Raw genomic sequence first — 14902 nt, forward strand, 5'->3', positions numbered from 1 at the left:
TACCAGTATTTGTTGCTTTTGCTACCTCAGTTTATTCAGTGACTGTATTGCAAGCCCTAATCACTAAAACTTCTCAACCTTACTCAACTTCTCCGTTTATCTTGCACTCTGGTACATGAGAAAGCACTACATCCATCCACCAAGCTTCCACCATCCAATTCCCGTCTCCTCTAAGGTTACTCCCCATTCGCCTGTCCCTACAAATCCCCAGAGTGTGACACTCTGACATGCACTGTCCCAAAAAATGTCCCCAAAAATGTTTTCACGTTGGCATGGGTTTTGCTTGTAGATTTTTGAGGGAAACAATAATTTATTCCAATTTGGAATAAGGCTGTAACATACAAAAAACAGTGGAAAAAGTGAAGCACTGTGAATACCCTCTGGAAGCAGTGTAGTGGCTAAGAGGAGAGGGTTGTATTAGCAGAACACAATTTTAGAACAATAGCTACATCATACACTTTTTAAATTGCAAAGCCATTGGTTGTGGTGTCGCTTTTTGAATATTCCATGGTCTGAGAGATCTTGTGAGCATTTATTGCTGAAATGTTGCTTTGTTCCTTCTGACATTACTTAGGCTATTTTGATCAGTCTCCTAATAATAAAGCTTTCTATGTGTAAAATGAATTATAGAAAGTGTTAATTGTCTGTTTATATAATTATTTGTCATTTAATAATGTTGTTTTTCAATATATGTAGCTCATATACAGTAGAAGGTTGACTTCTACATTACTAAAATAATTTTATTTTCTATTTGATCATAACTGATTACAGTGCTGTTGATAACGTATTTTATTTGTTCTTTGTATTTATAATGTTTTAATTTTTTTTGTTTGTCTTAGGCATTCTTGTTAATTCAGAGTGAGAAGTTAAAAAATGATTATATTTACCTGAGCTGGCTTGCACGATGCTGTAAGTAATTGCACATGCACCACATTCTATACACATCTTAGTTCAGGCTGAAATATGGGAGATGCAGTACATCTTTCGAATTTGTTAAGTGCCTACAGTTATAGACACTTAACAAATTTAGTCACCATAGCTGAAACCTAAACATTCAAAAAATGTACTTACCTTGGGAAATAGTAGTAAGCTGTGCTCCTTTTCTAGCCTTTAAGGCAATGGTTGGGGGAGCGGGGGTCCCCCAGAATCCAGGAGGGTAGCCCACCTTTCAGGGGGGGCGGGAGGGGGACCCGATTTTCGGTGGACCCTCCCGGCCATTCTGGGAGGGTAGGCAACCTTGAGTTTAAAACATGGGTCCTCAAACTGCGGCCCTCCATATGTTGTGAAACTACAAATCCCAGCATGCCTTGTCACAGTTTTAACACTCCCTTATAGCAAAACTGTGGCAAGGCATGCTGGGATTTGTAGTTTCACAACATCTGGAGGGCCTCAGTTTGAGGACCCATGGTTTAAAACATAATCATAAACCAATAGCTAATATCAAAAGTTATGAATGGATAGTGAGTGGTAGGACAATTGTTTTGTTGTTGTTGCACACTAAGGTAGTATCATAGTTGCCTACCCTCCTGCATTCTGCAGGAGACTCCCTGAAATAAGAGCAATCTCCCTCTCTCCCTCATTAGTCTCGCAATCTCCCTCATTTCACTTAGCCCACATTACACGGTTACATTTTTTGGGGGGGAAAAAAGGAATGAGAGACAGATACATTTACATTGAATCATCAGCACCATTTACCAGCACTTTACCAAGTATAGTAACTCTTACTAACTGCTTTTGGGCTCATCTACATTTGAGTCTAAGTTATTTTAAAAGATTCCTCTCAGATGTAGCAGTACACACCCATGCTTCTAGGTGCCACGTTCACAATCTCTCCATATATGGAACTAGCCACGCCCTTTGGGTGGAGCATGACACGCCCCCTCAATGGGGCGCCGTGCAAAATTCTACTACCGACTATAATCTCCCTGAAACTAGTTTTCAAAAGTAAGCAAGTATGAGGTAGTACTAAGTATGCAAATAAAGACAAATAAAGTCTGTCTTAGGGCACTTTTCTATAGTAAATTGTAATAAAATGTTACTTTTAATTATTATCTAAAATTATATTATTACATTTACACATCTAGACTAAAGTATAAAATACTGTACAAATCATGTGCCATGTAGCCAGGGTAACTCAAAGGCTACAGTGTTGGGAACTACTCTCTTGGTTTGTGTGAGTGCAACCATGAGTTAGTACATAGATTTTGTGTGAAATCAGGTTGCATTTGAAAAGGGTGAAAATATTCTTCTATCTAATCGCAAATCTATAAAATGCTTCTTAACTCCTGAATAGTTTCAATGTGGTTTATGATGGTGTTGGTATAACTAATCCCAGCATCAACAGAAACTGTACCTGTATTAGAATGAAAGATTGTTAGCACTGTGAACAAGCCAACAGGTGACACCGTCATCTGGGAATAACGTGGTGCCAGGCAGTGCGCAGAACCACATTTACTACTCTCCTGAGGCAAGAACCCATTTGGGACCGGCAGTCTTTTACTTTAGAACACGGTGATATGTGGAATATGCAATTATATTTAGTGCTCATATATTACCTTTCAATCAGGGAATAGGTAATACAGGTTTAGTCGAGCAGTTTCCATTTCTGCGTCTTCCTTTACTTTAGGTAAGATGTACTTATTAAACACACTTAAGCACTGTGGAGCTAATTTAGTTAGCCCCCAGCGTGCATGCTGTAAGTGTCAAACTGCGATTGCATCAAAGTAGGATGCAATTGCATTTTGTTTGTCAGTGGGTACTGCCTAATGGTGTTAGGGAGGCGCGGTCTGAACAGCACAGGCATGTCCAGTCCGTTATCGGTGTGGTTTGTGGCTTCACACGCAGCCGATGCAAGCCAAAAATGGTGGCACTGTGTCTAACTTCGCAGTCAGGCTGCTTAGGCCGGGGGCTACCCTTATGGTAGTGGTCGCGATGCGACCAAATTTAGATTTTGATCGCATTGCAGGACACTACTTTAAATGCTGGATGGCCTTGCCCTGTGCTGGGCAGGCCAGTATGCAAGAGACTGCAGTTGCAATTTTGCTTTTTTAGCAACACTGCAACTGAACCTGAATCGGGCCCAGTGTGGCTCACACAGAAGCAGCAGAAGTTTAAAAGTATTTAACCTAAAACAATATTTTCTAACTCCTTTCTTGACCCACATGATAACAGCATATATTTAGCGTCTAGATGTGGGCATGTAACTTAATTTTTAATTTGAGAAATAAAAGTAAAATTTGAATACAAACTTCTATGGAAGAGTACCCCAAGACTGAGTATTTCGTCCTCTCTATTTGCATCCTTACATGGTATAAAAGAAAGTCACCAATGCGTGTCTGTCTGTCTGAACACGCTAATCTCGAAAACCACTGGATTCATTTTTGTGCAGTTTTCACTATTATGTAGTGCAGTTCTCGAGGAAGGTTCAGGTATATAAACAATCAGCCTATCCCATATGGGAGCCAAGCAATAACAATTTAAGTAAATCAAGGTTATCACTGACGCATGCCGCGCACAGGAAGGAACACGTTGCTTGGCCATGAACCCATGTGAAGCAGGGCCGGGTTGCTAGAACTTTATATTTGCCAAACCAGGCTGGAGCCTATAAATTACCTGCGAGGAGCAGGCAAGACTGAGTGATACTTTGGGCACTATTCAATTATCTAAAGCAGGGATGGGGAACCTTTGGTCCTCCAGCTGTTGCTGAACTACACATCCCAGCATGCACTGCTACAGTTTTGCCATTTGGCCATGCTAGAACTGTAGCAAAGTATTCTGGGATGTGTAGTTCAACAACAGCTGGAGGGCCAAAGGTTCCCCATCCCTGATCGAAGTGAGTGACAGGAGAATATTCAATGAATGGTTTTTAGCTGGCTGATCGCACTCATTGGGGTCAGGTTTAGCCGCATTAAGCAGCTAAACTTGACAAAATGAATGAACGTCAAGCCAAAAGTGAAATAAGCACTCAAACAGGTCACTTTTTGCTCAATTCTGATCGCCACCCCCAGCGCAGACACAATTAATTAGCGCCCCATTGAGTACTGTATATATTTATGTGCTTAGGACCCATTGAGGACACTACCTTACTTCCTCTGCCCAACTGGCAGGGGCAGCTAGCCTTCACACAACTTCATACAAAGTCTCAGTATTGCAGGTATGGCCATATTATTTTTTACTAGTTTGTGCTGCCTTGAATCAAATGCCTTAATGTGTTGAAAAAATAAGATGGCTCAACAATGCATACCATTTGGAAACTGGGAAATTTACCTTACCAGTTGGGACCAAGCTGTGAAACATTGGGGCAATATAAAACCACCTCAATAGCAAGGTACAAGTATTTGGAAAAAAAAAATGATCAGTGAGTATAATCCTACATATTGGTAGAATTTCTTTGCCATGTCAGGAGACATTAGCAAACAAAAGATACTGTATTTTCAGAAACCTTAAACATATTTTGAGAATAACTACTAAAAAGAGATGACTGATATTGATTGATTGTGAAATGTGACCAGTCAAACATACCGCTAAAAAGGCTTAGCCCAGGGATTGGGGACTAGATAATAAATTACTTTTTCTATTTTAATTTTGACTTTAATGATTTTAAGATATTATGAACAAGAAGCCGAGGATGGCATGGGAGCTATATTTGAAATTGGAAACTTCTGGAGAGTCATTTAGCCTCCTTCAGCTGATTGCCAATGATTGTTACAAAGTAAGAATTTATTTTTTATTTTATTTCTTATAAGGAAATGTAAAAAAATATATGGGTAGATTTCTGAATTTGTGAAGATTTTAATGAACTCTTTTTGTATACATATTTTATCCAGTATTTCTCATGCGCCAATATATTTAATAACAAAATGCCAATAAGTATACTGTAATGCACAATGCTGCTAACTGTAAGTACAACCTAAAATAAGAGGTATAGATATATATTTAATGCCAAACAGGTGAACTTCGACGACAAGCAGTGCCTAATGCTCGCCGTCATAGCCCGCCCTCAGTGTGCAACACACTCCCTGCACTTGCAGTTTCCACCTTGCTGTTTCTTAAAAGCGAGGTGGAAATGGGGAGTGCGGCATTCAAAACGGCGAGGCTCACGGCTATATGCAGCGGGCTCCCAGCATTGGATAATACAGGAGGCAGCACTGGGAGCAGGGTGGTGTGGTTTATACTTACCCTCCTCTGGGCGGTGATCCCCGATAACTCCCGGGGACAGTCACTCCCCAGCAGCAGCGTTCAGTCCCCCTCCACTGGCACTCACAGCGGACGCTGTAAGTAATTCAGCATAGTGCCGCTGACGGCGCATCACATGGTTTCATTGCTCCCCCAGTGGCACTACGCTAATTGCGTACAGCATCCCTGGTGAGTGCTGGAGCAGGGGGACTGAATGCGACTGCCGAGGAGTCACCGTGGATCCCAGCGTGAGTCAGCGGGGATCGAAGCGGTGTCCGCGCCAGAGGAGGGTAAGTATAGACCAGCCATTTTACCCCCAGTATCCACGTCCACGTGGAGTTGATTTTATAAAGTGTGGCAAGGGCAGCGAGGTGACTGGTATCCGCCTCCGCTCGCCACACTTTATAAAATCAGCTCCACGCCGAAGTGGATACTGGGGGTATGATGTGGATAGTGGGGATATTAAGCATTGTGAATTTGAAGGGCTCCAGAGCCACTTACGTAGTTTACGTAGCCAGCATAGTGCTGTATTGTTGTTGTTCCACCTTTTCATAATTACATAGTAGTTCAAAAAGACAAAATGAAGCGCTAGGGCTATTAGAAGCGCTGGTCTTATGTATTTAAAAGATCCCCAATTGCTATACACTGTTGCAGCCCCTTGTTAGTGTAAGCTACATAATAGTCCAGGTTGAAAGAAGACTTACGTCCATCAAGTATAACCTTTAACGGTATTTATATTTAGATGGCGTTGTCTAGATGTTAAATACCAATTTGAATTTTTTTACTTCTATTCCAGTTTGGTGTAAAATATTTTTATCGGTTGCACCCCTGGATGTTTTTATACAATAAATGCTTGTCCATCCTTAATTTAAATGTTATTGTGGTGCCGACGACACTTCTTTATGTCAACCTTTTGACCCTGTCGACCTTTTTCATGTTGATCTTTTGACCCTGTCGACCTTTTTGGGATGGACCTATTGACTCTCTATCTGGACATTCTCTTATAATCCACACCCAAGACACTTGCCAGTTTCAAACCTGTTCAAAGTGTTTAGAAACGTAGAACATTCTATGACCGCTATATTTCCTATATTACTGGCACTCTCTGTGTGCCTGAATTGATCATACTGCAGTCTATGCAGTGTGTTTATGGTCCTAACAAGTCAGACACACAAGGTCCGTCTATATACTGCTCTAGTGCAGGTGCTCAAATTCGATCCTCAGGACCCCACACAGTTCATGTTTTCCAGGTCACCTGTGGATTTTTCAAATGTGACAGTAATTCACAGTGCGCCTGGCAGGTGACATGAACTGTATGGGGTCCTGTGGACTGAATTTGCGAAAAACTGCTCTAAGGAGCGATGCAGGACAGCGACTCACCACCTCTCTAATCAATTATTGCCTTCTCCTTCTGACTAAATGATGTTATCCAGGACATTTTTTCCATTTTATGCTTTTTTTTATGCTTTTCCTCTGATAGTTAATTTCCTAAAAAAAAATGTAAATAATGTTAGAGCAACGTGCCAAAGTAAAACAAATTCATCCATTAACATCTTAAACATGATGCATTCCTGGCGGCTGGAGCGCCGGCTAATGCATGAGCGTCTCACGTGCACGCGCGCCATTGGTGCGTCACAGACACACGCACGACAAAATCGCCAGCACACCTTAGCAAATGGCTCGTCTGGATGACAGCGGCTACATCTGTATCTCTGTTATCTGTCTGGACCAAAATAGATTAATCCAATATTCCAATTACTTAAGAGCCGATTTAGTACCATCTTACAGAGACCACACATTAAAAATGCCAGCGCCGCTCACATTTGTTACATAAATTCAAATAAAAAATGTGTAAAAATAGATTCTATTTCCTATATAAGGTAATCATTACAGGTCATTATGATAAATAAAAGTGTTTTCACATTTAGTATGACAAATTCACTTGGCAATTAAAGGGTTAAAATATTAATGGATTTTAAACTTTTTTTTTATTAGCATTGGAGGCAACTGGGGGACCAATTTTTTTTTAAACCAGCCATATTGAACAACAATGTCACATACCATATGTGAGCACCTTAACTGAGTGATATCAAGTAAATCCTAGCTTACTAAATAATATAACTCTTTTAGGCCCTTATTCTGATCGGTGCGGATATATCCGCGTGCGTTCGGGCCGCCGATGTTTTGTGTCTGCGCATGTGCAGAGGCGTCTCTGCGCATGTGCGAGCGGGGCGTACGCCAAATCCCGCATGATATGTGAACACTCCGAACAGGGGGTGGAGAGGGGCGTGAAGGGCTATTTGGGCTCATTACTATATGCATACGCCCCGCGTTTCATGGGAGTTCCCATGAAAACGCTGGGCGTACGTATGGTAATGCGGCCGTGACGCACGTGTAGGGGGAGGACATATGACATCGCCGGATGTCAGCTGCCCGCCCAGATCCCTGCTTTTGCACGGAAAAATGCCCGTGTGGTCTGAGGTTGCGGGTGCTGGTGGAGCACTCGGTCCTGCATTCGATGGTCTGCGACCATCGAATGATGGGGGAGGTTCCCTTAGATGGAGGAGGCGTATTCCGTGAAAAATACACGTGCGGTCCGTTCGGCCAGCTTCTTACCGCATACGGACGGAGTTGGCGATCCGTATGGAAGGCGGGGTTTCGCACGCACGGTCCTGGCCGCATAATCAGCTCTGGCCGCACCGATCAGAATAAGGGCCATAGAGACATACAGTAAATCCACTGGAGTAAAACAGAGATGTGTTTATATGTATATATGTTTCATCTTAACATTGATTACTTGACAACATTCTATATTCAAAATCTCACTTTTTTTTTTTCTACTGTGAGTTTACAATATGTAATTGTTGCCATCTTTGTGGGCAGTACAAGGTGCTGAATGCAAACTGCTGAAAACTATCAGAATGGAAACATTTTCCTAAAGGCAGGGCGCTTGTATTATGACAAGTTTGTAACTGTTTTATGCATGATATAAAATTTCTAAATGTGTTTGTTTTAAATAGATGGGTCAGTTTTACTATGCTGCCAAGGCGTTTGATATATTGGAAAGACTTGATCCAAGTCCCGAATACTGGGAGGGAAAACGGGGAGCTTGTGTTGGAATCTTTCAGATGATCTTAGCAAGCCGAGAACCCAAGTAAGTTTTTCACGTGAGCATGTTATAAGCTTGCAGTCTTTGTACTGTGGGACTAATTCATATTTGTAAGTAAAGCAAACAGCAAGCAATTTTGCTAAACCATGTAGCACTGCAGGTTGGGCAGATGTATCTTCTGTATATTCTCATGCTAGAAACTAGGGGCCCGATTGCACCGATGCGAATTTGCAGGCTGGGCGATTATCAAAAGATGGTGCATGCGTATGGCCCGTAGTACGTAAACTCCTGCTACTTTTATTTTATCACTGGCTGTACGCAGTTGATTGACAGAAAGCTGGCATTTGGGGGTGGTAACCGGACCTCTTTTGGAAGTGTCAGGGAAAATGCAGGCATGCCTGGGCATTTAAGGAGTAGTCATAGCCATACTAAGCAATTTGCAGGCTTGCACGGAGCAGGATTTCACTCTGTTGAAGCGGCATATACCTGATTGCAGGGCTCCAAAAATTAGCAGCCCAGTGATCAAGTCGGAATTAGACCCTTCATTTGTTGAATTGATATATACCCCCACTTATGGAGAAAATTAAGGTACTTGTTTCCTAGCACGGCGCCCATCGCATCGCATACCATAACACTAAATAAGGTATGCGATGGTATGCGATGCGACGCGATGTTGTACAATAAAATATTGCATCGCATTGTATGCCATACAATGGCATACGATGCGATCGTATACGATTTTTGATTGTACAAGCACCCTGATGTGTCCTTACAATGTGAAATGGCCCCCATAGTCAACACCAACTCCAGGATCAACGCCAACCCGAAGCGTGACGAGCGGCGGATGTACGCGTCCTCCGACCTTTTCATACCCCCACTATCCACGTCGGCATGGAGTTGAGTTAAGACAGTGTGGCGAGCGCAGCGAGCCACCGAGCCTGAAGCGTGGCGAGCAAACGCGCAATACATGTAAAGTAATCCGTGCCCCCTCGCAGGGCTCGGAGGCTCGCTGCGCTCGCCACACTATCTATGGCGTTGAGTATGGGGGGCCATTTAACATTGTAAGAACCCATCAGGGTGGTTGTACAATAAAAAATCGTATACCATCGCATCACAGGCATTGTACGCGGCTATATGGCATGCGATGCAATCGCATAAGATGCCATAAGATGACAATATTGCGCGTCGTGCTAGGAAACAAGTACCAAAATTAACATAAGTCATCTTCATATCATTCATTGGGTATTTTGTTATTAATAATATTATAATATGCACTAGAGCTGCTAAGGTTTCGCAAGTGTTTTGTTTCGCACTGCTTTCACTTCAATACTGTACTTTACAAAGCGTTTCTAACTGCAAAATTATTTGCATAATATAAAGAGAGATTGTACAGTTGCGAGAAAAAGTATGTGAAAGCTTTGGAATTACCTCGATTTCTGCATAAATTGGTCATAAAATGTGTTCTGATCTTCATCTAAGTCACAACAATAGACAACCACAGTCTGCTTAAATACCACACTAACCATTATACAGATGCCGGGCGCCTGCCAGATCCCTTTCACTGGCGAACGCTGGCGATAGGGACTGGGACACGCATGCGTCTCACGCGTTTAGCTGGCACTCTAAAATTCTTCTTCACCTCACTAAGCATTCTGCACTGTCATCTTTACAGGATGGCCACTCCTAGGGAGAGTAGCAACAGTGCTGATCATTTATAGACAGTTTGTCTTACCATGGACTGGTGAACATCATGGCTTTTAGAGATACTTTTAGGCAATGCTTCTTGAGATTAGCAACTCAAAACTGGTGTTTTTTTTTTTTTATATATAGGGCAGGGCAGCTTTAACCAACACCTCCAATCTCATCTCATTGATTGGACACCCTGGACGAAATGTAATAGAAATGTAGGTACTTGTGTATTATTACGGCACCCGATTTCATCTAAATCTCATCCGATATCGCATCCGATTTATCGGCTGATTTTCTGGCCGATTTGATCTGCGATGCGATTTTGCGTCCGATTTTCGGCCAATTTTTTGCCGATTTTCGGCCATTTCCTGCTGATTTGCATGTTATTCCATCCTTGCACACCCCCAGGTACTATGCGATGGTATGCGATGTGATTTTCGGGAAAATGCCCCTGATTGTACAATTAAATATCGCATAGCAACGCATGCCAGCAAGTAGCATGCGTACGATGTGATTCGCAACGTTAAATGCACCCCTATTGTCAACGCCACCCCCACTATCAACGCCAACCCGAAGCATGGCGAGCGCAGCGATCCGGCGAGGGGCGGCGGTACGCGTCCTCCGACCTTTTCATACCCCCACTATCCACATCGGCGTGGAGTGGATTTTAGATAGTGTGGCGAGAGGACGCGGATTACTTTACATGTTTTCCGCGTCCGCTCGCCACGCTTCGGGCTCGGTGGCTCGCTGTGCTCGCCACACTATCTAAAATCAACTCCACACCGACGTGGATAGTGGGGGTATGAAAAGGTCGGAGGACGCTTAACCACCGCCCCTCGTGGGCTCGCTACGCTCGCCACGCTTCGGGTTGGCGTTGATAGTGGGGGTGGAGTTAACTATGGTGGTGCATTTAACATTGTAAGCACCCATCAGGGTGATTGTACAATTACAAATCGAATCGCTTCACATACAGTACATCGCATGGCATGCATCACATGCCACTATATCGCATGCAATGCACTACGATGAAAATCGGGGGTGTGCAAGGTGTGCAATGATGGAACAGCATGCAAATCGGACGGAAAAAGTGAAAAATCGGTCAAAAGATTTTCGTCCAATTTTCAGCCGATTTCGTGGGCGCCGTGATAATACACAAGTACCGAAATGTAATTCGCTAAAAAATCACACATGTAACAGTTGAACATTTTTACAGCCAAAATTTGCAAATTAATAGGATGTGATTTTGTTTTTAGACAGTCAGAATTCACACCACTATATCCAATACTGTTGTGATAGAGGGTTTTTTGCAATTTTAGCAAAGTTAAGGGCCTAATTCAGACCTGATTGCAGGACAAATTTGTTCTCAAATGCACAAAACCATGCTGCACTGCAGGTGGGGCAGATGTAACATGTGCAGAGAGTCAGATTTGGGTGAGTTATTTTTTTCCTGTGCAGGGTAAATACTTTTTGCACTGCAGTTAAGATTTCAGTTTCAACACACCCCACCCAAATCTAACTCTCTCTGCACGTTACATCAGCCCCACCTGCGGTGCGCATGTTTTTGCCAAGTTTGAGAACAAGTTTGCACTGTGGTCAAGTCTAAATAGGGCCCTTAGGGGTAAATTCAGGATCGCTTGTTGCAGTCCAAATTTGGCCCCAGCCCCGATGGTTGGGGTTTGCGTGTGCGCACGCGCATTTCTGCGTATTTGCAAGCCCCAACAACGAACGGCTTTGGCAATTTACACACTCGCCGGGCCATTAACTGTGGGGATGGAGGTCCAGGGGCCGCAGCAGGGGAACACCCAGTATTTTATGGAGTCCTCATATAAATGCTGGGCATTCCCCTGGGAACACAGAGGGGCCAATGACTGCTTTTCATTAACAAAGTGAAGAACCATCAAATTATTTCTCTCCCCATCGGCCATATGCAAGGTGCTGTACTCGCATACATTCCCTTGCATGCCGGTGGGGGGGCATTTTGTAGGGCGGTGGAAGGCGTTTATGGGCTCGCTTATCAAGCCATGCTTATCAGGCCCTTAGTACGGACACACTTCTAAATCAGGAAAAGGGGCATATGCACAGAAGGCACAGGTCAGAGAGATGACAGACTTATTCGGTTACTATATATATTATTCATATTGCAATCGCCAATATATTGCATTTTTACTTGTCATAACGGAAGCATTTTTGTGATTTTAAGATGGACTACTTGACTGTAAATAATTTTGTTTTTCCTTTACAGAGAGACATTAAGGGAAGTTCTTAATTTGCTCAGGAGTACTGGCAGTACACAAGTAGAATATATCATCCGAATAATGAAGAAATGGGGCAAAGATAACCGTGTACCAGTCTAGCTGCCGCTGTACAGATCACAGCACCAATAAACTTTTCATTTGTTGCAATGTGACCCCAGGATCAGTCAAGAAAAAAAAATAAAGGACCAATTTTTATAGTGATCTTAAAGGTCCATTTGGAACTGATAATTTAACAACTTATCTTCCTGGTAAAAACAATGGACCATGTCCCGGGCCCAGAATATGTATTATATATTTATACAAATTGTACTGATGAAGGGTGGAAAATGTTTTCTTAACTTTTTTTTGTATTGGTCGTAAAATGACAAAATGTAAAAAAAAAAAATAAACATTTTTAAATTAATAAATGTTTATACATGTGTGTATAGAAAAATGTTAATTTGTATTCTTTATAATGTATGTCATAACATACCTATGGGCGCACACTACTATTTTTCAAGTGTCAAATTGGTACTTTTTTCCTAGCACGGCGCCCACGATTTTGATTTATTGATCGGGTCAGAAAAAAAACGTGTCGGTCGCATCGCATGCCAACCAAATCGCATGCGATGCGATCGACACGATTTTTACATTGGAATCAATCTAAAATGGTCCCCGAGACCCAATTTTACTTTGAATTCAATGTAAAAAGCCCCCAAACCTCCCCCCCCCCATTTTAATAGCAAACCCCCCCTGATGGGTGAAATGGCCCTCCATTGTTAACGCCACCACACTATTGACGCCAACCCGAAGCGTGGTGAGCGCAGCAAGCCCGCGAGGGGCGGCGGTACGCATCCTCTGACCTTTTCATACCCCCACTATCCACGTCGGCGTGGAGTTGATTTTATACAGTGTGGCGAGCGTGCCCCGCGAGGGGACGCACATAACTTCACAGGTATACGCGTCCCCTCGCCACGCTTCGGGCTCGGTGGCTCGCTGCGCTTGCCAAACTATATAAGATCAACTCCACGCCGACGTGGATAGTGGGGGTATGAAAAGGTAGGAGGACGCGTTCCGCCGCCCCTCGCGGGCTCACTACGCTCGCCACGCTTCGGGTTGTCATCAATAGTGGGGTGGCGTTAACAATGGGGGGCCATTAACCATACTTTCTAACCATATACAATGAGAAATTGGCCATATTGGCCCATTTCCCATTGTTCCCTATGTAAAATCGGGTTGATCAACCCGATTTTAACTTAAAAAATCATTTAACAAAATTCTCTATGGGAAAATCGCGTCGGTCGCATCGCGGCCCATTATAATGGGCCGCGATGGACCCGATTAACGCGATCTTCTCTTTCACGGGCAAATACACTGCTGATTGACATAAAATCGGGTCCATCGCGTCAATCGCATGCCTTAAGTACCTTAAACTTAAGGCATGCGATCAACCCGACGGGCGCCGTGCTAGGAAACAAGTACCGTCAAATCATTCTCACTACAGTGCAGGTTGTTCTTTGTGATAGTAAAAAAGAATGTTCTGATAACTGGTTTGAGACACAAAATGAGCTTTGAACTCCATTACTTTTGTTTTATGTGACACAAGCCTATGGATTATTAGTCATTTATGAAAATGGAGGTTTCTTTACAATGGCCAATTCAGACCTTTCTTCTACTGTGCCCAGCGCTCGCAGCCGCTGCATGAACCACGCGGTGGCTGTACGGATCAATGTAAATTTGTGGCAGGCACCGATGTCATCCGCCTCCCCCGAGCAGGCAGGGGAATGCTGGGCTGCTACACTCTGCACAAAAGCCCTGGCCCTGCTGGCTGTAAGGAAAAAGGAGTGCCGCAGGGATTGCTGTGCGTCTGGAGCCATCGCCCATCCACCATGCTCAACAAATGCCGCATCGTGCTAAATTAATAGGCTCCCACTTTGCAAACCAGCTGCTCCTTTTATCAGAACATGTATAAAGAAACCTGTTATGCTGGATGAACCACACAGCCACTGGCATTTTTAGGCAGTAACTGCAAATATTAAATATCCACTCAATGCTTCAAGAGAGGACCGCAGAATTATCAGCTGCAGTCCCTATTTTGTACTGCAAAGGCTGTCCCTGCATGAGTTAAGTGAAGTGATCAATAATTCAATCACTTCATTTCTATAATACATCATAGGGAAATTCCAGCTTCTATTGTACCCCTGTCCCTGCATTTGCATTTTGTTACATTCGGTGGCAATGAAAAAATTATAATTATCGGGTCTAAAACTTGGTAATTAATAAATATGAACTTAAACTAAAAAAGAAACCTGTGGGAGCGGCAGCTGAACAGAGCAGCTCTGCTACCCGTGCCGCCCACAAACTGATTTCTAGGCTATTAGCCTCCCCGCACCTCATCCTTGCACCGCCGTTTTCATTGATTACTTGTTTACTATTTATAATTTCTCTGTCGTCCATCCTGGTGACACAGCTAACCATGGGATGTAGGAGGGTCCGCAGGAGCAAGGCACCTATGCTAACTTATTTGAGAGGCAGGCTCCTGCCTTCTGCATCCCAGCATTACCCAGTTTGTTTTAGGTGCCCACTGGAGTGGATGTTATGCTGTCTGGCTGCGGGCTGCAGCCATGTTTAGAGTAGCTAAGGGTTTGTTTTTCTATTAATATTCACTTAGTTGCAGGCTACAGTGTGAAACTTC

General features: G+C 43.3%; 1 protein-coding gene across 2 annotated transcripts in view; it reads left to right on the forward strand.

Annotated features, from left to right (window-relative positions):
- Nucleotides 1-12632, forward strand: part of IFT56 (intraflagellar transport 56) — a 66852-nt gene extending 54220 nt beyond the window's left edge. For both annotated transcript variants that reach the window (XM_083156594.1, XM_083156593.1), the window contains exons 15-18: nt 840-909; nt 4605-4711; nt 8196-8329; nt 12216-12632. In XM_083156594.1, the coding sequence (XP_083012720.1) occupies nt 840-909; nt 4605-4711; nt 8196-8329; nt 12216-12327 (423 nt within the window). In that variant the 3' untranslated portion in view covers nt 12328-12632. The remainder of the gene's footprint in view (nt 1-839; nt 910-4604; nt 4712-8195; nt 8330-12215) is intronic.
- Nucleotides 12633-14902: the final 2270 nt, after the last annotated feature.

Source organism: Crinia signifera, chromosome 8 (genome assembly GCF_055691185.1).
Source record: "Crinia signifera chromosome 8, ASM5569118v1, whole genome shotgun sequence".
NCBI lineage: Eukaryota > Metazoa > Chordata > Amphibia > Anura > Myobatrachidae > Crinia > Crinia signifera.